The sequence below is a fragment of the Barbus barbus genome (genome assembly GCF_936440315.1).
Source record: "Barbus barbus genome assembly, chromosome: 7".
Taxonomy (NCBI): Eukaryota; Metazoa; Chordata; class Actinopteri; order Cypriniformes; family Cyprinidae; genus Barbus; species Barbus barbus.
Genome location: NC_136735.1, coordinates 12,566,205 through 12,589,336, shown reverse-complemented (window position 1 = coordinate 12,589,336; position 23,132 = coordinate 12,566,205). Strand labels below are relative to the sequence as shown.

General features: G+C 40.2%; 2 protein-coding genes across 2 annotated transcripts; one reads left to right on the top strand and one right to left on the bottom strand.

The window, feature by feature from the left end:
• Positions 1-2,255: 2,255 nt before the first annotated feature.
• On the top strand, positions 2,256-17,660 carry LOC306872028 (von Willebrand factor A domain-containing protein 7-like). The gene is made up of 18 exons (XM_079420358.1): positions 2,256-2,351; positions 2,412-2,971; positions 3,548-3,736; positions 3,866-4,144; positions 4,751-4,844; positions 5,135-5,263; positions 8,717-8,903; positions 9,397-9,566; positions 10,167-10,279; positions 10,431-10,547; positions 10,651-10,824; positions 10,929-11,061; positions 11,355-11,504; positions 12,261-12,353; positions 12,534-12,802; positions 13,095-13,228; positions 13,346-13,505; positions 16,625-17,660. Exons 3-18 carry the CDS (start codon positions 3,554-3,556, stop codon positions 17,003-17,005), a joined length of 2,766 nt encoding a protein of 921 aa, XP_079276484.1. The 5' UTR covers positions 2,256-2,351; positions 2,412-2,971; positions 3,548-3,553; the 3' UTR covers positions 17,006-17,660.
• A 125-nt stretch (positions 17,661-17,785) lies between these two features.
• On the bottom strand, positions 17,786-22,010 carry LOC306872029 (uncharacterized protein). Its single transcript, XM_079420359.1, has 4 exons — positions 21,640-22,010; positions 21,235-21,386; positions 20,830-20,941; positions 17,786-20,341 (listed from the first exon to the last, which is right to left on the bottom strand). The coding sequence occupies exons 1-4, from the start codon at positions 21,908-21,910 to the stop codon at positions 18,192-18,194; spliced, it is 2,685 nt and encodes an 894-aa protein (XP_079276485.1). The 5' UTR covers positions 21,911-22,010; the 3' UTR covers positions 17,786-18,191.
• Between the last annotated feature and the right edge of the window lie 1,122 nt (positions 22,011-23,132).

Below are 23,132 nucleotides of genomic sequence, written 5' to 3'. Positions count from 1 at the left end.
ATGAAACCTTATCTGGCATGCTACAGATCAAAAACCTCACTCAGTTTTATTACAGCTCTAGTTTTATCAAAACAGTTTTGGATGTTATCTCACAGCTGATGTAGGCTATTATAGTTATGATTCATAATTTTGTGTGTGTGTGTGAGATGTAACACAATATTTTACAGGTAGCTATATCTTAATAATGTAATTCCTCCATTGCGGTAAATCATTTGCTGAGGTCTGATTGCATGACGACTTCTGAACACTGTGAGATAAGACATTATGTATATATACTTGTCATCAGAGACTAACAAGGAGCCACAATTAAGGGGAGATACTGGAGGAACAGACGCAGATTGAAAACCAGCATAAGGTAAGAAGCTCTTATATTATGTTTATACTATGTTTATACTAAATATCAGGGGTGCCCAACCCTGTTCCTGGCGATCGACTGTCCTGCAAAGTTTAGCTCCAACTGTAATTAAAGTCTTCAGGTTTGCGTAAAAATTAAAGGCAGGTGTGTTTGATTAGAGTTGGAGCTAAACTTTGCAGGACAGTTGATCGCCAGGAACAGGGTTGGGCACCCCTGCTATATATATATATATACACACACACACACTGTATAAACATATAAATATACATGGATACATGGGATTTACGTGATTTAAAAAAAAAACATATATTTATTTACACTTTGTCACGGTTGGTGGTTGTGGCAATAGGAGCGCACGACAGAGAATAACAAAAGGTATATTTATTAGCTTCAACACACTCTAAACCGTTACAAACTTAATATCCGACAAACATAAAGGCAGAACTGAGGACTTATAAAGAAACAGGAAACAAAGGAGCAAACTAGATAATTAATCAAACACAGGTGATGCATATAACTAATTAACAGAACTGGGTCATGAACTAAAACAGGAAGAACCAAATATGGGCAGAAAGGAAACTAAACAGAAACAGATATATTACAGTATCTCCCCCTCCCGGAAGGTGCGTCCCGCACCGTAACAGTAACATCGGGGAGGGGGGGGGCGGGCGTCCTGGAGGCCGGAGCAGGACCAGGACAGGACAGGGGAGCCTCCAGGACGGATCAGGAGCCTTGGGAGGCCATGGCAGGACCGGGGACTCGGGAGACCATGGCGGATCCGGAGCCCTGGGAGGCCATGGCAGGACTGGAGACCCGGGAGACCATGGCGGATCCGGAGCCATGGGAGGCCATGGCGGGACTGGAGATTCGGGAGGCCATGGCGGGACTGGGTCCTCGGACGACCATGGCGGATCGGGGTCCTCGGGCGACCATGGCGGATCTGGATCCTCGGGCGGCCTTGGCGGATCGGGGTCCTCGGGCGGCCTTGGCGGATCGGGGTCCTCGGGCGGCCATGGCGGATCGGGGTCCTCGGGCGGCCATGGAGGATCGGGGTCCTCGGGCGGCCATGGCGGATCGGGGTCCTCGGACGGCCTTGGCGGATCGGGGTCCTCGGACGGCCTTGGCGGATCGGGGTCCTCGGGCGGCCATGGCGGATCGGGGTCCTCGGGCGGCCTTGGCGGATCGGGGTCCTCGGGCGGCCTTGGCGGATCGGGGTCCTCGGGCGGCCTTGGCGGATCGGGGTGCTCCGTGGCCTTGGCCCTTGGCCTGGCCACACAGACTGAGACTATATGGCCCCCCCCCAAAATTTCTTTGGGAAAGTTCCTCTCTGGGGGCCACATTGGAGGAGAGGGTTCTTGAGGGCGCTCTGGAGGAGCGGACTCTTGGGGGCGCTCTGGGGGAGCGGGCGCCTGAGGGCGCTCTGGGGGAGCGGGCGCCTGAGGGCGCTCTGGGGGAGCGGGCGCCTGAGGGCGCTCTGGGGGAGCGGGCGCCTGAGGGCGCTCTGGGGGAGCGGGCGCCTGAGGGCGCTCTGGAGGCGCGGAGCTGGACGGAACCAGCGGAGACGAAGGAGAGCTGGACGGGACCAGCGTAGATGCAGGAGGGCGCTCTTGCAGCACGGACTCTTGAGGGCGCTCTTGCAGCGCAGACACTTGAGGGCGCTCTTGCAGCACGGACACTTGAGGGCGCTCTTGCAGCGCGGACACTTGAGGGCGCACGGGAGGCGCGAAGCTGGATAGAACCAGCGGAGACGAAGGAGGGCTGGATGAGACCAGCGGAGACGCAGGAGGGTGCTCTGGCAGCACGGACACTTGGGGGCGCTCTTGCAGCGCGGATTCAAAGGGGCGCTCTTGCAGCGCGGACATTAGAGGGCGCGCTTGCCGCGCGGACATTAGAGGGCGCTCTTGCAGCGCGGACATTAGAGGGCGCACGGGAGGTGCGGGGCTGGACGGGACCAGCGGGACTTCAGGTGGGCTGGACGGGACCAGCGGGAACTCAGGTGGGCTGGACGGGACCAGCGGGAACTCAGGTGGGCTGGACGGGACCAGCGGGAACTCAGGTGGGCGGGACGGGACCAGCGGGAACTCAGGTGGGCGGGACGGGACCAGCGGGAACTCAGGTGGGCGGGACGGGACCAGCGGGAACTCAGGTGGGCTGGACGGGACCATCATCGCCGTAAACGGCGCAACGTTCGTCGCCTGTTGCGGCGGTATCCTCCTCGCCGCAGGCGGAACATTCATCGCCGTGGGTGGAATCATCTTTGCCTCGGACGGCAGTTGGCTGGAGCGAGCTGCGGTCGGCGTGTTGGTTCTGGATCGGGGCAGAACACTCTCCAGACACCGGAGGATCCCTTCTCTCCAGCTGAGTCCGGTGGTGTCTGGGAGGTCTACGGAGCGATGGTAATTTGCCCCGATCCAGAACAAGGAGTTCAGCGTTGCGTCGTCCAGCCCCGTCCAGACGGCGATTCTGCTGAACCCCAACGCATACTCCGGCAGCGGTAGATCTTGTTGGGCCAGAGCTACGATCCGGTCAGCCCACTCCATCCTTCGGTATAGGTCGGATATTCTGTCACGGTTGGTGGTTGTGGCAATAGGAGCGCACGACAGAGAATAACAAAAGGTATATTTATTAGCTTCAACACACTCTAAACCATTACAAACTTAATATCCGACAAACATAAAGGCAGAACTGAGGACTTATAAAGAAACAGGAAACAAAGGAGCAAACTAGATAATTAATCAAACACAGGTGATGCATATAACTAATTAACAGAACTGGGTCATGAACTAAAACAGGAAGAACCAAATATGGGCAGAAAGGAAACTAAACAGAAACAGATATATTACACACTTTTATATACTGCATATTTTTATAATATTTTAACCTAATTCCCCTCAGTTCTCTCCAAAGATTTAAATTTCTTTATTTTTTCACTTAATTTGACTGGTTTAGTTAGTTTACTTTTATTTGGCATTAAAAAACAACAACGTGTCCCTCACATTATTACTACAAGAAATAAAAATATGGCTACAGTACATTTTCATAAAAGCAGCTATATGACTGAGAAAAAGTCTCAGTGTCTCACAATGAAAAATGAAATTAAAATGTCTCTGTTACATAGCTGTTTTCACATATCTTTATCTAGTGCTGTTGCACAGGCTTTACTAAATGTAAATATTTGTTCACTTAATTCAGACGATCATGAAGTCATCAGTGCCTTTCGTGGTCCTGATCGCACTAGTGGTGTCCAGGGTGCAGGCATTTATTTCAATTGGGGGTAGCGGAAACACCCATGTGACCATTACTGGCCATGCTGTAATGGCGAAGATCCATGAGGTGTGTGAAGCAGTGGCTGAATCAGAAGGAAGAGATTTCAAACCCACGGTGAGTTTGTGTACAAGCAGAGGCATAAAACAACACTACCATGAAAGCTGCGCACTTCTTTGAAAGACATATAGACCAAGTCATTTTTCAAAACGATGACACATAATTTAATTTCCCACTTTAACTCAGGGCCCATCAGTAGAAGAGCTGCTGCGTGCATGTCTGGGCACAGCCACAGGTAAGGTGTCGGGGGCCAAGTTTCGCACGGCACTGAATCAGATCTACAAGCAGAATGGCTTGGTGGACCAGGACTTCATGAGCAGCGCACCACACCACTTCAATAATGAGGCCTTCAGTGAGGGACGCAACCTTATCATTCAGGGGACTGCGGCCATTAAAGCGAATGTCCGCAACGACAACTTTCAGTCTGCCCGAGAAACACTGGGGCGAGTGTGTCACACACTGCAGGTCAGTGAGAGAAAGATAATCAGTGACAGTGACTAAGACATTGCACAAGCATATTACCTTGGAATTGCTCAAGAACATGTTTTTACTCATTAACTATCTATTGAAAATACATTAACTACTAAAAGCATACAAAATCTAAACCCCTAATAAATATAAATATACATGTTTCTCTAAAATGCGGTCTCTTGAAGCATCTTGGAGACGTTGCCACAGTTCTTCTGGATTGTTGTGTTTTGTTGTGTTTCTTCATGTCATTCCAGACAGACTGGATGATGATGAGATCAGATCTCTGTGTGGAGCACTGGCTGTTGTCAGACAAAAATTATTACAATTAATAGCAAAAGGATTGTTTGGAAATGTTAACTGATATTTCCTACTGACACACTACAGCAAAAGATAGAAATAACTTTAAACTTAAAACTTTTATATTAATAATATATATGATCATTATAATAATATAATTATGAGAAATGTTTTTGCTAATGGTTGTGACACGTTTCCTTAAAAGGAGTATCTATAAGCAAAAACAAAACAACAACAACAAATAAAACTTTCATCATTAATATTAAGTTAAGCATTCATTTTAATTCATGTTTCCCCCGCCAGGATTTTTACAGCCACAGTAACTGGGTTGAATTAGGTAACAAAAGTCCATATGCCAACCTCATCAGACCGGATCTCAACATTGAGAAGATTGCAGGTACATATAGCCAGTGGGTGTGATTTTTGAGAGAGACTCCGATGTGGAAAAAAACAAATTACTCCATTTTTTTTGTGTGTGTTGTCCAATGTCTAATGTTCATGTGTAATAGCTTCAATGAAAACTGGAGATAAGTGAACAGATGACTTGGTGCTTAACTGATAACAGGTTACACTTGGGAGTACATATCATATTGTGTGAGATCAATCTATGTTGACTGATCCTAAACAGCAAATAAGCAAATTGAGTGTATGACTGATGATTTGCTATGTGTATGTGTTAATGTGTAGACACTGCAATGCCAACATGCAGTGACTGTGCCAGTGGTACCTGTCCAAACCAGCTGCTTCCTGCCATTCTGAATGGGAAGTACCTCACTTCAGGATATATGGGCTTGTTCTCCCCTGAAAAACCTCAAGGTTAGAGACACGGATACTGTAAAAAATTCAAGTTGAACTCAAAATGTAGTAGTAACTACTTAGTAACTTAATTTTACAGTCTTGGTTTTGCAAAACCTAGTAACTATGTAAATAGATGAGTTGTTGAAAACACAAATCAAACTCAAATGACCAAGTTTTGGTGTTCAGCTCTTTTAAATTGTCATATGGGTAAACAACTGAGTGTGGACTTATTTCAAATAATGTTGTTGAAACTACGATGTTGGTGGATGTTGTAAGGTTGTGGTTCAGCTTATTTCCTGACACACTTTGCACTTTTTTTTCTTTCCATTATTACATAATACAGCAAAATCTATTTGTTATATTGTGTTCATGGGGTAAGAAGTGGTTTCAGTTAAGCAGTGTCCAAGTTTACCAAAGAAAACAACTTTGTGACAGCAATTAAAAAGTAAAAGCAGAACTAAAACATCTAGTAGTTCATAACTTAGCAATGTAAGTTAAAAAAAACTAATTCAAAATGCCTTTGACGCATAAAAAATAAGGTATCTGATTTATTCCATTTTCTCACTTAAGCAAGACTTCAATATTAGGATTAGAAGTGGAAAAAAGAGCAAAATCTACTGTTTAAAAGAATGTGGATTTGATAAAGTTGATTTGGAGAGAAAATATTCTTAAGTTTTAAAACTTCAGTAACTCTTTTTCAGTGATGGGGATAACGCATTATGCGTTACATAATCAGATTATTTTTTTTTAACTAGTAAAGTAACGCATTATTTTTTTAATTTATAAGGAAATATCTGAGTTACTTTTTCAATTAAGTAGGCCAAACTCCAGTTACTTTATTTCCCAGGTATTGACTGACAGCTCTGGTGTTGCCATGTTGAGAGAAATAGGGAGTAAATGCAGCTGTTGTGTGCGCTGTGTGAACATGATCTTAATGTAGTTCTAGACTAAATATGAACATGTATTTACTCATCTCACCTGCACAAAAACAGATTCAGTATTCCTCAAAAAGAATGAAAACAGTTGGATGAAAACTCAGAAAATTATATAAACCTGCAATAATTAAATAGGCTATGTTAAATAAGACAAATATCTAATTTCCATCATGCGACAGACATCTCGTCCTTATGTTGCGTTGTGTAAAATAATATAGGCTAATATACACCACATTAAAGACTTAATAAATGAAATAAAATGTATACAAACCTTTATTTCCCAGAAAGAGTGCACCAAATCGGCGGCTCTGAGAACTGCAAAAAGCCTGTGCTCTGACTGTGGCTCAGCAGCTGGGTTGTTTAATCAGAGACAGGATCAACCCAGCGGTTAGGTAGAAAAAAATAACCCAGCGTTAAAAATGACCCTGCAAATTAGTTACAGAAAAACTACCCAGCACCTGGGTAAAAATATAAAAAAAATAACCCAATAAGATGATCCAACAAGCTGAACTCAGAATTTGGGTTAAAAAAATAACCCAGCGCCTGTAAAAATATTTAAAACAACCCAATAAAATGATCCAACAGGCTGAACCCAGCATTTGGGTAAAAAAAATAAATACAAATAAATAACCCAGCATTTTTAGAGCGTAGTTATTTTTTGGTTAGTAAAGAAATATTGTAATGCATTACTTTTTTTTTTACAATTTTTTTGGGTGATCATAATGAGGCTCGAGAATTTGTGATATATTTGAATAACTTGGTTGACGACTTAGAATTTACTTCTGAAATTAATTCATCTAGAGTACATTTCCTTGATATGTGGGTACAGAAGAACGAAGGCAATTTGACTACAACTTTGTTTACAAAAGAGACTGATCGTAACACACTTTTACTTGCTACCAGTTTTCATCCGACTTTTTTAAGAAAAGGACTGCCTAGAGTCAGTTCTATAGATTGAGGAGGATTTGCCATTCTGATTCCGATTTTATTGAGAAATCGAAAATCATGAAAAATAATTTTTTGAACAGAGGTTATCCTTTGGACTGGGTCGAAGATGGATATAATACAGCTTTTAAAAAGACACGGTCTGAATTGCTAAAAAAGAAGATAATGAAAACAAGAAAGTACTCCTTTGCTTGTATTACAACATACTCACCTAAGTCTTACATGATAAAATCAATTTTTAAAAAACACTGGCATTTATTGTCTTCTGATTCGGAGTTGAAGGATATTTTTAGATATCCTCCTTTGATTGTATATAAACGCGCCAGGAATTTAAAAGATAGCTTGGTACATGCTCGTTTTCAGAGCGCCAGTTCTCGTGCATCTCAGAGTTTACTTAGTCCTACACAGAAGGGCAATTATCGGTGTGGGAATTGTGCTCAGTGTAATAATACTTTTAAAACATCGTTTTTTTGTCATCCTAGAACTGGTAAAAAATATAACATCAAATCTGTGATTACTTGTGTTTCCACTCATGTTGTGTACTTGATCCGTTGTCCTTGTGGTATAGGCTATGTGGGAAAAACGTCACGTCAATTGAAACAAAGAATTAGTGAACATAAGAGTTCGATCAGAAGAAAAGATATGAATTATCCAGTTGCGGCACACTTTTTAAATTTGAAGTCGTGGCCTAATGGCTAGAGAGTCGGACTCGTAATCGAAAGGTTGCGGGTTCGAGTCCCCGGCCGGCAGGAATTGTAGGTGGGGGGAGTGAATGTCCAGCGCTCTCTCCACCCTCAATACCACGACTGAGGTGCCCTTGAGCAAGGCACCGAACCCCCAATTGCTCCCCGGGTGCCGCAGCATGGCTGCCCACTGCTCTGGGTGTGTGTTCACGGTGTGTGTGTGTGTGTGTGTGTGTGTGTGTGCATTTGTTCACTACTCACTGCTGTGTGTGTGCACTTGGATGGGTTAAACGCAGAGCACCAATTTCGAGTATGGGGCACCATACTTGACAATACGTCACGACTTTCACTTTTTTTTTTTTTTTTTTTAAGTTTTTGTGGGATTGAGAAAGTAACTTTGCCACCTAGGGGTGGAGACATTGAATTACTTCTACAGAGACGTGAATTGTTTTGGATTTATACCCTTCAAACTTTATCACCTATGGGTATGAACGATGAAGCACCATTTAATGTAATGTTATAGTGGTGTAATTGTTTTGAATGATGTGCCGTTTCTATTATGAATTTATAATGAGTTTGAGTTGTTATGGAGTTTTGACTGATTGGTGTAATAATTTGATGCTGTTTGAAGACAACGTGTTGTTTATGTATTTTAGATGATCTTGTGAATTTGTAGTGGGATCTTTGTTGGTTGTTGTAACTATCATAATTTGTAACTGTTTACGATAATTTGCAAGTTACGATAGTGTGCGGGAATTGCTTGTCTGTTGAGGCGATCCACCTGGTTGGTCCTTTGTCCTACGCAACTATTACTTGCAGGTGTGCGATGGAGTTTGATCACTAATGCATTACTTTTAAAAGTAACTTTCCCCAACACTGCTCTTATTTGTCTTTTATGTGTGTAAAAGGAAAATGTAGCCATGGTGGGGAGACTGATCTCAGCAGTAGCCAGAATCCTCGAGGTGGGATCAGTAAAGATGAGAACCATTCCTACAATGCTAATCTACACAATAATGCTGTGAACCTGGCAGCTGAAGCCACAATGGAGCTGCTAGAGGACATACGTGGAGCTATAGGAAACACTAACTACCTTCAGTATGGAGATAGATTTCTTATATATCTTTAGACAAACCTTCTTAAACCTTTTATAACTTGCAAAGCTGGGAGTTGTTCCCTTAACAACCTGTTCTCTACACTACTGTTCAAATGCTTGACGTCAGTAAGATTTTTTTTAATAGCTTAATACTTGTATTTAGAAAATTTGAATTAGATTAATCAAATGTGACAGTAAAGACATTTATAATGTTACAAATATATTTCTATTTCTAATAAATGCTGTTCTTTTCTATTCATCAAAGAATCCTGAAAAAAACATATCACAGTTTCCACATTTTTTTAACAGCACAACTTGTGCTGTTAGTTTTGAACTGTAATAATAAGAAATGCTTCTTGAGCAGAAGATACTTTAAAAAGTCTCATTTCCCACATACTTCTTAATGGTGTATGGAAATATAAATGTTTTTTTTTTCTAAAATTTGCTTTTGAATCCACTGACCAAAATATTTTTCTCTTTTTCCTCCTCCATCAGGCTGATGGGTGTTGCGCGATCTGCAGTGCTGGCTTTTGTGATTGACACCACAGGCAGTATGGCAGACGACATTGCAGAGGCCAAGAGAGTCGCCTTCGACATCATTGACAGTAAAAAAGGAACTCAAGATGAACCATCTGAATACATTCTGGTGCCGTTTAATGATCCACGTGAGTGCAAAAAAACATATCAAATATAGCGCATAAAAATATTTGGTAAAAATAATCCATTTTAATCACACTGAACTGTTTTGATTGATGCAAAACTGTTTTGACTATGCAATTTATAATTGGTTCATTTATTACCAACATTTGTTCATTATCTTTTTGTCGTTGTCTGTGAAAAAACATGAAGTGCTGCCTTAATATTTGACCAAAATTAGGCATCTTAGCATAATAAGCATAATGACGCAGCTGACTGACATCTCGTCCTTATGTTGCGTTGCGTAAAATAACATAGGCTAATATACACCACATTAAAGACTTTATAAATGAAATCAAATGTATACAAACCTTTATTTCCCAGAAAGGGTGCAGCAAATCGGCAGCATAAGGAGATTAGGAGAAATTAGGAGACATAAGCATAATGAAGCATAATAAAGGCTTTGTTTTGGGAATGTGCTCATGGTGACTTAAAATATTACCTTGAAACAGGGCAATAACATACTTTTTCATTCGTATTATGGCAAAAGTGAACAGACATAGTCTAAATGAATATAAATCTAAATTATTTAAAGACATAATTTGTATATATTTTGTATGAATTTGTAGAATTTGGACCATTAATAAGAACCACAGACCCAGATGTGATGAAGTCAGAGATCTCCAAGATTACAGTTCATGGTGGAGGAGATATCCCAGAAATGTGCCTGTCAGCACTTCAGGTACTGTGTTTTGTGGCCTCTCAAGCCAATCATCTCAATCGTCATATGTGAATACTACCAATATAGTTCCCAGTTAGTGCTATGAAATATTAGATTATTGAACAAAGAGTCAAGGTTCCTTCTCCTTTCTAACCTTCTGTTTCTCCCACAGTTGGCTCTGACAGGAGCTCCTTCCTCCTCATATATATATGTGTTCACGGATGCTCCAGCTAAGGATATACACCTGAAGAAAACCATCATTGCCCTCATTCGCAGCACCAAGTCTACGGTAAAACTATCCATCCTTGTTTCACATGCAGCCCTAGCCATCAAAATTTTCACCAGCCCTCCATCAGTTTCCCACTTTTCTATCTCTCGGCCTTTCTTTTCAGGTATCTTTCATACTGACAGCATCAAGCAGGAAGAGAAGGGCATTGAGTGCATCGTCACAATTTAAGGTGTATTATGACATGGCCTTGGCCTCTGGTGGTCAAGCCATTGAGGTCTCCAAGTCCAGCATCTCTCAAGCCACTGACATTATTGTTGACACCTCTACTTCAGCCCTGGTATGATCAGCATAGTAATTTTAAACTAGCTGACTGACATTGCAAATACAAAAAAACAGCATCTTCAAAGAACTTTATTTGCACACTCTTTCTTCATCTATCAGGTGACAATTCTTCAGTGCTCCAGGGATCCAGGACGAGTAGAGAATTTCCCCTTCCTGCTGGATGGGTCTGTGTCCAACACTACCATCTATATCACAGGAACTGGCCTCACTTTCAACCTGCACAGCCCTACAGGTAAATTCAAAGACACTTTTTACTAAATTAACTAAAATAAAAATATTTTTGTAACCAAAATACATTCAAAAATTAACTTTTGATACTGTACATGGTACCAGTTAGGAAAACTAAACTAAACTAAAGTTACTGAAAATAAAATTGTAAAAAGAAAAGAAAGAAAAACTAAAAAAAAAATTTAAAACTATAATAACCCCAATGGGAATTGATTGTATTATATTGTGCTCAGCTTCAATATAAGATACCAAAGTAAGTTCCTCCATTATTGCTTAACGGAATACACTTGCTTCCAGGAGTGACTCAATCTAACACTGTTGTCAACGGACCTCTGGGAACAATTCAGAAAGTGGGAAACCTGCAACGAATCCAATTAAAGTCAACAGAGATGGGCCTGTGGTATATTGACATGACAACAACTCAGCCTTACACCATAAAAGTGATGGGTGAGCCATCATGTACTTATTTGATAAACCAATGCAAAGCCGAACACTAAAGTTTTTGTCAACCTGTTTTGAGAATAATACAGATTAATGACAAGTTCTCTCATGAAACTCAGGCTGATGGGTCCTTAATGCAAACTATGTTATTCACAGTGTTAAACTAAAGCATTAAAACAAAGCTGATTGGTTCATGTTGATAAGCAGCCAATGGGTTTGCTGCTTTACATTTAAACGGCTGGTTAGCATTCGCTTGAGGATTTCAGAGTTCCTCAGAAACCCTCCACCTTCCCCAGCTCCACCTGTATAGTTCTGCTACAGGTTATTACATATACTATTTGTGCAGCAGCAGTATATCTTAAATACTCATAGCACAGCACCGCATAGACAGCAATATCAGCAATAATCTAAAACAACAACAATAACCAACAACAGCAGCAATTCAGCAGTGTAGCAGATCTATTCTGCCAAGACCCAATACATTACCACTGCCATTACCATGCTAAAATCTTCAGAGTAGTCATAATATTAATGTATATTTGTTCTTTACTCTTGTAATATTGAGGAAAATGGCTAATGTGGAGTATTGATCAAAAACATTGTAATTGATAATTAATTAAATAAAAATATGTAATTAATAATTTTGATGGTAATAAAAAAGCTGTGGCACTCTAAGATGTATGTTGATAGCATTCCGACCCTTTTTTGCCTTTCTAATGTAGACAGTTAACAAAATGGTTTGCTTTAAACCATGTTTTACAGGTCAGAGTACGATTACTTTCATCTACGACTTTGTGGAGGAATTCAAAGGACCCCATCCTGGACTTGCTGCCATTGATGGGCGGCCGTCAACAGGTTAAAACTGTTGTCCTGTTTTACTATTAAACAATTCTTATTAAATGATTTGAATGAAAGTGTACAGATACTTTCTGTACTGGAAGCTCATAACACCAAGACAAATTCCTTGTGTGTGCAAACACACTTGGCAATAAAGCTCTTTCTGATTCTGATTCTGATATTTTGCTTTTTATTTAGGCTCCCCAGCTAAGCTGCTGCTAACGCTGACTGGAGAGAAAGGCCCAGAGGCTATAGAGCTGCAGGAGGTTGCTCTCATGGAGGTGTCTGGGGTCAAAGTGTCTATTGGAACCACTGAGAAAATCGGTAATGGAGATTACCTGGTTACTGTGAATGACGTGCCAAAAGGAGAGTTTGTGGTAATGCTGAAGGGAAAAGACAAGACCTTCACCAGTCTGTTCCAGAGGCAGACCACTACACAGATGTCTCAGTCTAAAATTACCATCAAGGTACAAACTGCATTCTTACTGCAGTCTTATTAAAACTTGAAATTGATTATAATGCTCAATATTTGTGGACTGTATTATTAAGCTGATTTAAGTGTTGTGTTGTTAGCTTATCAACATGCTAACATAAATATCTGAAATCACTTGTGGGTCAAGTCTCTTGTATGAAAATCAGTAACTTGTAAGTTCCCATGACCATTATAGGCCCACTTCCTTTAGAAGACAGTAGGCAGCTCGCTAGTTATTTAAACAAATCTTAATTTTAATTCTAATGCTATTTTCTCTCCATCTACAGGCAATAGCAGACAACTCCATGCTGCCAGGACAAGTATTTAAACTCAATTTTACTGTTACAACCAATGGAACCACTGGTACCTACACAATCAATGCAAGGAATGACAAAAACATTCCTATGACACATCCATCAACGTAATTCCTCCACTTAGTTCTCAATTCACTCAGTAATGATTCACATACAACCTTTAATCAGCTTTCCTTATCAAGAACAAAACTCTGTGCTACAATTCTGTTTCTTTGTCCTCACAGTCTCAATCTCGTGAGTGGTGGCAGTGCTCAGGGGACAGTGTCTCTCACTCCACCTGGTAATACGGTCTCAGGCACAGATGTTACGCTAACCATCGAGGCAGAAGGTCCTGGAGGAAGTGACTCTAACTATGCTGTCCTTCGGCTTTCTGTTCTCTCCAAGGTAACCTCAGAGGTTTCAGACAGACTGATAAAGCATTCTGCTCTTGTGAAATTGCAGTGGAAAAGAATGTGGACTTAGATAAGGAAATTAAATGAGGCATATATATACAACCTGAATTCCGGAAATGTTGGGACGCTCTTTTTTTTTTATTTGAATAAAATGAAAACTAAAAGTATTTTAAATCACATGAGCCAATATTTTATTCACAATGGAACATAGATAACATAGCACGTTTAAACTGAGAAATTTTAAAATTTTATGCACAAAATGAGTTAATTTCAAATTTGATGCCTGCAACAGGTCTCAAAATAGTTGGGATGGGGGCATCTTTACCATGGTGTAGCATCTCCTCTTCTTTTCAAAACAGTTTGAAGACGTCTGGTCATCGAGGTTATAAGTTTCTGGAGTTTTGGTGTTGGAATTTGGTCCCATTCTTGCCGGATATAGGTTTCCAGCTGCTGAAGAGTTCGTGGTCATCTTTGACATATTTTTAGTTTAATGATGCACCAAATGTTCTCTATAGGTGAAAGATCTGGACTGCAGGCAGGCCAATTCAGCACCCGGACTCTTCTACTACGAAGCCATGCTGTTATAATAAGTGTGGAATTGTGGTTTTGCATTGTCCTGCTGAAATACACAAGGCCTTCCCTGAAATAGACATCATCTGGAGGGGCGCATATGTTGCTCTAAAACCTTTATATACCTTTCAGAATTCATAGTGCCTTCCAAAACATGAAAGCTGCCCATACCGTAGGCACTTATGCAGCCACATACCATCAGAGATGCTGGCTTTTGAACTGAACACCGATAACACACTGGAAGGTCTCCCTCTTCTTTAGCCTGAAGGACATGGTGTCTGTGATTTCCAACAAGAATGTAAAATTTGGACTCGTCTGACCATAGAACACTTTTCCACTTTGAAACAGTCCATTTTAAATGAGCCTTGGCCCACAGGACATGACGGTGCTTCTGGACCATGTTCACAAATGGCTTCCTTTTTGCATGATAGAGCTTTAGTTGGCATCTGCAGATTGCACGGCGGATTGTGTTTACTGCCGTAGTCTCACGTAGCCAGACCTTCAGACTGACGGCTGAAGGTCTGGGAACTTTGGCCTCTTTGAATGGCCAAGGCCCGCCCAAGTGGCCATATGACTGACAGGTAAAGCAACCAATCACGTTTTGTTTTGTTCCACATCATGTTTAGGGGCGTGGAAATGTCACCACAATAACAGACCGGTGTGTTAAACTCGCGGACATATTTTAAAGATTCTATGCCGTGAACTTTAAAATTTTCACATACTTTTGAAAGTTCAGCTTTTAGTTGATCCTGACAAGCACTTGTCATCAGTTGTTAATACAACGGCTTTCTTCTTTCGTGAGGGGGTTTGGCACTACGGCATTTGTTTCCAAGCGGAACGTTAAAGAACGCGACACACACCTCTCCAGGAAATCCTGTATAATCTAACCAATCCGATGACGACTTCGAAACTCCTGAAGTGTTTCCAGCTAAGTGTGCCATATGCATCAGACGTTCAGCCAACGGTCCGTGGGCGTGACGTCTGAGGCTGAGACTAGCTGATGAGTGATGCAGTGTTGTCTGAGGGCCTGAAGACCACGGACATCCAACAAAGGTCTTCAGCCTTGTTGCTTACGCACAGAGATTTCTCCAGATTCTCTGAAACCAGTTTCTCCAATTTCATCATCATTTGATGATGTGTACTGTAGATGATGAGATTTGCAAAGCCTTTGCAATTTAACGTTGAGGAATGTTGTTTTTAAAGTATTCCACAATCTTTTTCTGCACTCTTTCACAGATTGGAGAGCCTCTGCCCATCTTTACTTCTGAGAGACTCTGCCTCTCTAAGACATTCCTTTTACAGCTAATCATGTTACAGACCTGATGTCAATTAACTTAATTAGTTGCTAGATGTTCTCCCAGCTTTTCATAATTTCTTGCTTTTTCAGCCCTTTGTTGCCACCGTACCAACTTTTTTGAGACCTGTAGCAGACATCAAATTTGAAGTGAGCTCATTTAGTATAAAATGTATAAAAGGGTAAAATTTCTCAGTTTAAACATTTGTTTTCTATGTTCTATTGTGAATAAATTAGTGCTGTCAAATGATTAATCGTGATCAATCGCGATTAATCGCATCCAAAATAAAAGTTTTTGTTTACATAAAATATGTGTATAGTGTGTATATTTATTATGTATATATAAATACAAACACATGCATGTAAATATTTAAGAAAAATATGTTGTTTATATATTAAATATATTTATATATATCATAAAATATAATAATATAAATGTATATACATGTAAATATTTTCAAAATATATACTGTATGTGTATTTATATATACATAATAAACATAGACAGTACACATACATATATTATGTAAACAAAAACTTTTATTTTGGATGCGATTAATTGCGATTAATCATTTCACAGCACTAGAATAAATATTGGCTCATGTGATTTGAAAGTCTTTTTCATTTTATTCAGATGTAAAAAATGTCCCAACATTTCCGGAATTCGGGTTGTATGTGGAATGTTATTTCAGTCGTGGCATCCCAGGATAAGAAAATGGACAATTTAGATTTCTAAATGAATTCTATGGCAGCCAATTGTTTCTTCACACAAAACAAATTGTGTTTGACTTATGTTTATTATACTACCATTCAAAAGTTTGGAGTCGGTATGGTTTTTATTGTAGAAATGATTTAATTTAGCAAGGATGCGTTATATTGATCAAACTTAGTAGTGAATACTTTTATTTTGTTACAAAGGATTTCTGTTTTCATGAATACTATTCTTTTATTTGCAGCTCAACTGTTTTCAACATTGATAATAATGATTGATAATGTTTCTTGAGCAGCAAATCAGTATATTAGAATAATTTCTGAAAGATCACGTGACACTAAAGACTGGAGTAATGATGCTGAAAATTCAGCTTTGCCATCACAGGAATAAATTACAATTAAAATATATTTAAATAAAGAGTTATTTTAAAATAACAACAATGTTCTTATTTTTACTGTCATTTTAATGAAATATATATACCACATAATTCAACACTAAGCTGTTGTTTTAACTCACCCTTTACTGTTTTATCCAGGTTACTGACTTCACACCTCCAAAATGTGAAATTGTGGATGTACAGGGTATTTGCTACTCCTCCTCTTGCAGCTCATCAAACTGGGAAATGTCTGTCAACATCACAGACGGTAATGGCACAGGCGTCGAGAGCATTTCCATCCAGCAAGGCAGTGGAAACTTCAGGAAAGTGGAAGACGGTGTGATCATGGTCATGGGTCTGTATGAGGCCTCATGTTGTTCAACTTCTGTGACTTTGTCTGCAGTTGACAAGGTAGGGAACGTGGGCAGGTGCAGTTACACCATGAAGTCCAGCGCAGGCTCGCGCCTTATCAGCATGTCCCTCCCTCTGTGGGCATCTCTGCTTTTATACAGTTTCCTATGTGACGCCTTCCCTCTGTAGTGAAATACACTACAGCCAAATACACAGTCATCCCATCCTTCTCTTTCTCATCCCATTCTTTTATGGCAATATAAAGCATTCTTAGAGCTCTGAAATGGCATTTCATCCCAAATATTTCTTTACTGGTATTTCCAGCTATGGAGGGGACTACCATTGAAGAGCTATGCTGCTTATACAGACCTGCTTACAAACCTCAAAGATAGATTCATGTGAGAGGCAGAAATATGACTCAGGAATCACCCACGTTATTTTTATTAACATGAATTTAATTAATTTCAAAAGTTATGATTGTCATTTTTGTCACATACTAGTTTAGTGTAATATTTACTACACTATATTAATAATATACTGTGCTTGCATTGAATGATGTGGTACGTTGCAACATGAATATGTAATCTTGACTATATCTCAACCAGCTATCCATATGTTAACAACATAACATAAACTGGAATTTGTACTCAAATATGTCTTTGAATCTTTTTTTAAGCAGGCTACTCCGTTCAACATGTGCTTGCATGTTTGCCTAAAATGAAAACGTACTGTTTACAATTCTTCACAGTGTATTTCTGCTCCTGTTTTGTTTTCATCTCTACTGCAATTCATGCAAGTTATTTCATTCTTGAGGTTTATAAAAGCTGTGGTATCATACACCGCCACCCAGTGGTTGATATGATTTCTTTCTTGTCTGCATCATACTAGTACATTTATATGAACACATAAAATATACCTAATATTATTTCAAGATAAACTGTGGAACAAACAAACTCAGCTTACATAGGTATCATCTAAGGTGTTTTATTGATATTTATAGTAAGATGGACAACAGAAAAATACTATAAAAAAAAACAATATATATATAAAAAATAAACAAGCAGTATAAAAGTTTCACATTGACAAAAGAACAGGATAATCATCACATTTTATTACTTTACATTTCAAAAGTGCTTCATTAAAGCACTTCAATAAAAGTAAGCAATTTTATTTGCTTTGCTTGGTATGAGAAAAAGAGCAATGCACAAAATTAATGCAGTAAAGCAGTTAACTTTTTTTTATTTTTCTCTTTTAGAAATGGCATCTTCATAAATTAATTTACAGTCGGGCCTAATACCACTTTATTTTCTGTAACAGAATATTTATCAGTAGATGAACTGAATGCTTAATATTGAACAATCCAAACGCTTTTTTTTTATGTAACATGTTGTGTGTTGAGATGTTTCTTGAGATGGGCCGACTGAGTAAAGCGTTTCCCACATTCCTTGCACTCAAACGGTCTTTCTCCTGTGTGGATTAGTTTGTGTCTTTTAAAGTTGCCTAGATCCACAAATCCCTTTTCACAGTGGGGGCAGATGTAGCGTTTCTCTCCTCTATGCCCCTGCATATGCATATTCAGAGCAACTCTATGTTTAAACTTCTTCCCACATAGAGTGCACGAGAACGGCTTTTCTCCGGTGTGCATTCGCATATGGGTAGCCCGGTCTGCCTTGGCCAAAAACCTCTTTCCACAAACTTTACAAGGAAACGGCCTTTCTCCAGAGTGAATAAGATGATGTTTAGTAAGGGTAAAGTGGTATACAAAACTCTTCCCACACTCCTCACACTGATACCGCTTTTCCTCTGCATGGACCTTCATATGCCGGTTAAGACCTCGGACACTAGGAAACGCTTTTCCACACTGGGAACAGGTATAAGGTCTTTCACCAGTATGAAGTCTCATGTGGTTCTCCAAGGCTGATGCATTGCTGAGGACCCTTCCACACTGGGGACACTCTGTATTTCTCTGCAGTGTTTTGCCCGAAGATTTTGGTAATAGTTGATTTCCGTTATTTGAGCCAGAATTTGGTGTTTCACTCATCAAGTCGTTCTGCACCTGATCCCCCCTCTTATTCTTTACCCTAAGTGTGCCATCCTCATCTGCAAGATCTATTTGTCTAGATTTGGAGCAAATCTTTCTTTGTTTTCTAAGTCTAGATTGGAGTGTGGGTGTGTCATCATCTTCTGAAAGGTCTTTATCATTTCTCTCTGTGCAGCATGGTGAAAATGGTACGTCCGCTTCGAAGCGGTCAACTGGAGATGTAGAGATATCCAAAGATGGAATGGGTACTCGCCCTAAAACAACATTAGCGGAAGCGGCAGCTTGTTGCTCCTTCAGTGTTAGCAGAGGTGCAAACTGCCCAGATGGCTGAAAATGGTGCATGGGTGCCTGCTCAGGGGCATCCTGTGGTGTTATCACGATAGGCGAATGCAAATGCAAAGTATCAAGAGATTCAAGCAAACCTGGCGTATTATCGGGTGGAGGAAAAAACTGGTCTGGAGAAGAGGAGAATTGATCAGATTGTGGTGGATATTGAGATTGCGTGAGTGGAGGTTGAGGTGGGTTTAAGGAGACGGATCCCTGAATTGCGTTAAGTGGAATATGTGGAGAAGTAAATGGAACATGCGTTGGCAGATAAGATGGTGGTGTCGCCTGAACTGGATTGTGTGGCAGAACCAAAGGGAACTGGAATGATGGACTTGAATTCACAGAATGTCCTGGCATTACCTGTGGGGATGCAAAAACATGGGATTGAGGAGGAACAAGATTGGTTGTGAGAATCCGATCTTGGACTGGTGGAAGAGTATTTGGAGCTGCTGGGACAGGAATGTGTCCTGATGGCATGACAGTGTGGAGTACTTGTGGAGTCATTTCTTGGGCTGTTGTTTTGATGGATTGTGGTGGAAAGAATGGTGGTTGTGTAAGTTGAGAGGAACATTGGGTTAATGGCTCAGTGGCCTGGTTTAGCGAGGCAATGGTTGAAAGAGATGTCTCAGTATTGAGTGAAACCAATACCTGCGCTCGCTGTTTGGACGAATGAGGCTCTGTTACGAAGACTTGGCTCGGAGGAACAGGAGTTGGGTAGGTGTTTTGACAGATATTTGACCCCTCTTTCTGAGGGACTACCTTCTGGTTTGATGTTTGAGGATTTGGGTTTGGTCGACGATTAACTAATGAAGCTGTAGGCTTGATTTGAGGTACTGACAGAGTGCCAGACAGCTCAATCATTGGCACAGACGAGTTAACACTGGAAGCAGGAGTCTGGGTCAAATTGGGAAGTACTGAAGAAGTTGATGTCTGCGCTTGTGCACTGGCATTCTGTCTTTTGTTTTGGGAAGACAAGCCTTCAGTGTTTTCCAATGTTCTTTCAGATGTTCCTCGGATGGGTTGTATAGTTTGATTGGGTTTTGGACCACTGGAATCCACTCTGCGACTACAAGCGGAAGTACTCACTGGTGGTGGTGACTTTCCTCTATGGTTGTTATTGTGCCTGGTTATTGTCTGCAATGCTGGTGGGATCGCAACTGTGAATAGAGAGGTGAAGATGCAAGAAAGGAACATAAGGAAGACAAAATGTAAATATAAAAAGTTGCAAATTGAGTCCTCAACAGATAGATTAGCTGAGTATCTGAGTGGTGTACATTACGGAATGGGTCATTTCATTTTTTTGTTTTGGTCCTAACAGTGAAATACAGCTCATATATACTTATGGTCAATTTCAAAATATTTAAGCATATTTTTTATTTGAAAAGGATTGGCTCATATATGATAATTATACGTAAATGGAAGATTTTTTAAAAATCATTAAAGTGTAAAAAGTTCAACCTTTAAAAATGCTTATATAATGACCTATATTTTATTTAATTCTATCAGTTGTTGCTAAACTAGTAAATGCATATTACACAAAGCAGTTGAGTCTCCATTGTGGACTTGTAAAAGAACTACATATAAGATATGACATATATAAAAATTGTTCTCATTATTCAGTTGAATTTGTGAATGACTCTTGTACCCCTTTCCACGATGTCCTTATTTGGCTCTCTGCGCACCAGTATGGGCTCAGCACCCTCTTGCTTTAGTAGAAAGTATCCTGGTGCATAGCCGTTGCATTCAGTCTCCTGAGGCTGAAGAGACCAAACATAAAATAATAACGTATAAAAGGGGCTATAGCATTTAAATACTGTCCACTCCATAAAGACCAACTATGAACATAAGATTTAAACTCAATCCTAATTGACCTCACACAGTATTTTGATATTCAACCAAGCCTCTAAATAAAGAAAACCCTCACAGTGAGGAAATATGACCTCAGTCTATGAACTCTGCTGTTTCTCACCACATAATTGATATGCAAAACAAAAAAAGGGTTAGGAAGGAAGAGGGGAAGTGTACTATCATGTGACCCGTCATTTCTTACCTCTTTTTTGATGAGGAGCAATGCAAGCTGTCTGTTCCCATCCTCACTGGCACATAGATCTGTGAGTTTATCACTAGTTATGTCTCCCACATTAAGGCGCTGTCCTATAAACTGAAGAGGGCTGCATCCCTGGTCAACCAAAGTGGGCTTTTCTGAGAAAAAAACTAAAAACTAAATAACCCTGTTGAAAAACCAGACTAAACATCTTGTGTATTTAGGAGGGTATACATAGCAAGTGACAGATTATGAGAAAAGTCCCTAGACAGCTGAAGAGTAAGAGAAAAAGGCCATAGAAGTGATTTTATGTATTTACTATCTGACTTTGTCTAAGCAGTTAGAAGTCGTTCATATTTTCCAGGAAGTGTACGCCATAACCCAGAAACACACTGTAAGAAAAAGACCTACCACACTGCACGCCAATATCACGATGTTTAGAGACGTTTCCAGTCCTCTGGCTCCCGGCTTCAGAGAATCTCTTTGTGCTCTGGCTGGACGGATCACCTGTCTTCGTGTTGACTCTCTCTTGTCTCAGCTGCACCAATTCCGCTTTCAGGCGCTGCAAAGAGCCATCATAAAGTTTGGTCGCTTCCCTGACAGCAGTCTGTAAAATTGTTTCCATTATGTGCGCGAACTGGGTCTGAAACCCGTCATAATCGTCCGCGCTCGCGTCCGGCATGCTTTTAAGTTAATTTTATGGAGAACGTGTTATGCTCCCTTTCACATGGTCAACGAGAATCATAACGACGCGTCCGGGGAGGGCGGTATACTTCCGCACTGAGTGTTACATTTTTTTCATTTATAGGCTGTAGTAAAGATAGTTTGCGGTCTGCTTTTAACTAAAGCTCTAAACAATAGCCTACATCAGTGGTTCTCAAACTTTTTACACCAAGTACCACCTCAGAAAATATTTGGTTTTCCAAATACCACCATTATGACCAACATTAAAATGCTGTAGCACTATCCACAGTAAAAAAACATTTTTATTTATTTTTGTTAGCCTCTTAGAGCATAATACACAGTTTGAACATTAACATTAACACTGTGCTTACTTCCAGGTAAATAAAACATTTGATTGTTAAATTAAAATATATTGTACCTAAAAGTGAAATAAAAACTGTACTGTACTTAAATGTTAAAAAACTGTACTTAAATAAAGATTAAATGAAAATGTATCGTAATTAACATTTAAGCAGAATAATTTACAGTTTTTATTTAACTTTTAAATAAAAAAGTACTTGATTAAAAAAAAAAAAAATTAACACAGGCTGTATGTGTAGCTGCAAATCACAACAATCAGGCCACGTGTCCACCAAAGCCAGCTGAAAACGCCCAGCTGTGAGCGCTCGAGAGGGCAGCTTATTTTTTTTTATTTTTTTTTGTTTTTTCAGTTGACACTCTGTGGTTGCTGTGATGTGGAATATCCGCTGAGGTAATATGGCAGACGCATCGATAATGAAATGTTTCTCCAAGCATTATTTTTCATAACAATATTATGGTACTCCGGCAATTCCATCTGGTAAAAACATAAATAATAATAATAAATTAGTTGCATTTATACAGCGCTTTCCTAGACACTCAAAGCGCTTTACAATGTGAGGAGGTATCTCCTCATCCACCTGGATATGCGCGGCACCCATAGTGCGCCAGAACGCCCACCACACACCAGATTACTGTGATTACAAAGGGACGCTTTGGTGGACACGCGGCCTAATTTAGATTTAATTCAGAGATTCCTCTGCGTACCACCAGAGGAAGCTCACGTACCACACTTTGAGATCCACTGGCCCTACATGAAGAGTTCAGATTGACTGCCATCGGAACAACTGAACATAAAATAGCATAAAAATGCTCATTTTAGATGAAAATTTCAAACGGCAGTTAGAGGGTTTTGCATCGGA

Bases quoted from the DNA above. Each gene is read 5' to 3' on its own strand.
- LOC306872028 (XM_079420358.1), top strand. From the start codon at position 3,554: ATGAAGTCATCAGTGCCTTTCGTGGTCCTGATCGCACTAGTGGTGTCC. The intron at 10,548-10,650 runs GTAAAACTATCC...CTTTCTTTTCAG, and splicing joins TTCGCAGCACCAAGTCTACG to GTATCTTTCATACTGACAGC. The intron at 11,505-12,260 runs GTGAGCCATCAT...CATGTTTTACAG, and splicing joins TTACACCATAAAAGTGATGG to GTCAGAGTACGATTACTTTC.
- LOC306872029 (XM_079420359.1), bottom strand. From the start codon at position 21,910: ATGCCGGACGCGAGCGCGGACGATTATGACGGGTTTCAGACCCAGTTC. The intron at 20,942-21,234 runs GTAAGAAATGAC...TGGTCTCTTCAG, and splicing joins TGCTCCTCATCAAAAAAGAG to CCTCAGGAGACTGAATGCAA. The intron at 20,342-20,829 runs GTACAAGAGTCA...CTCTATTCACAG, and splicing joins TAAGGACATCGTGGAAAGGG to TTGCGATCCCACCAGCATTG.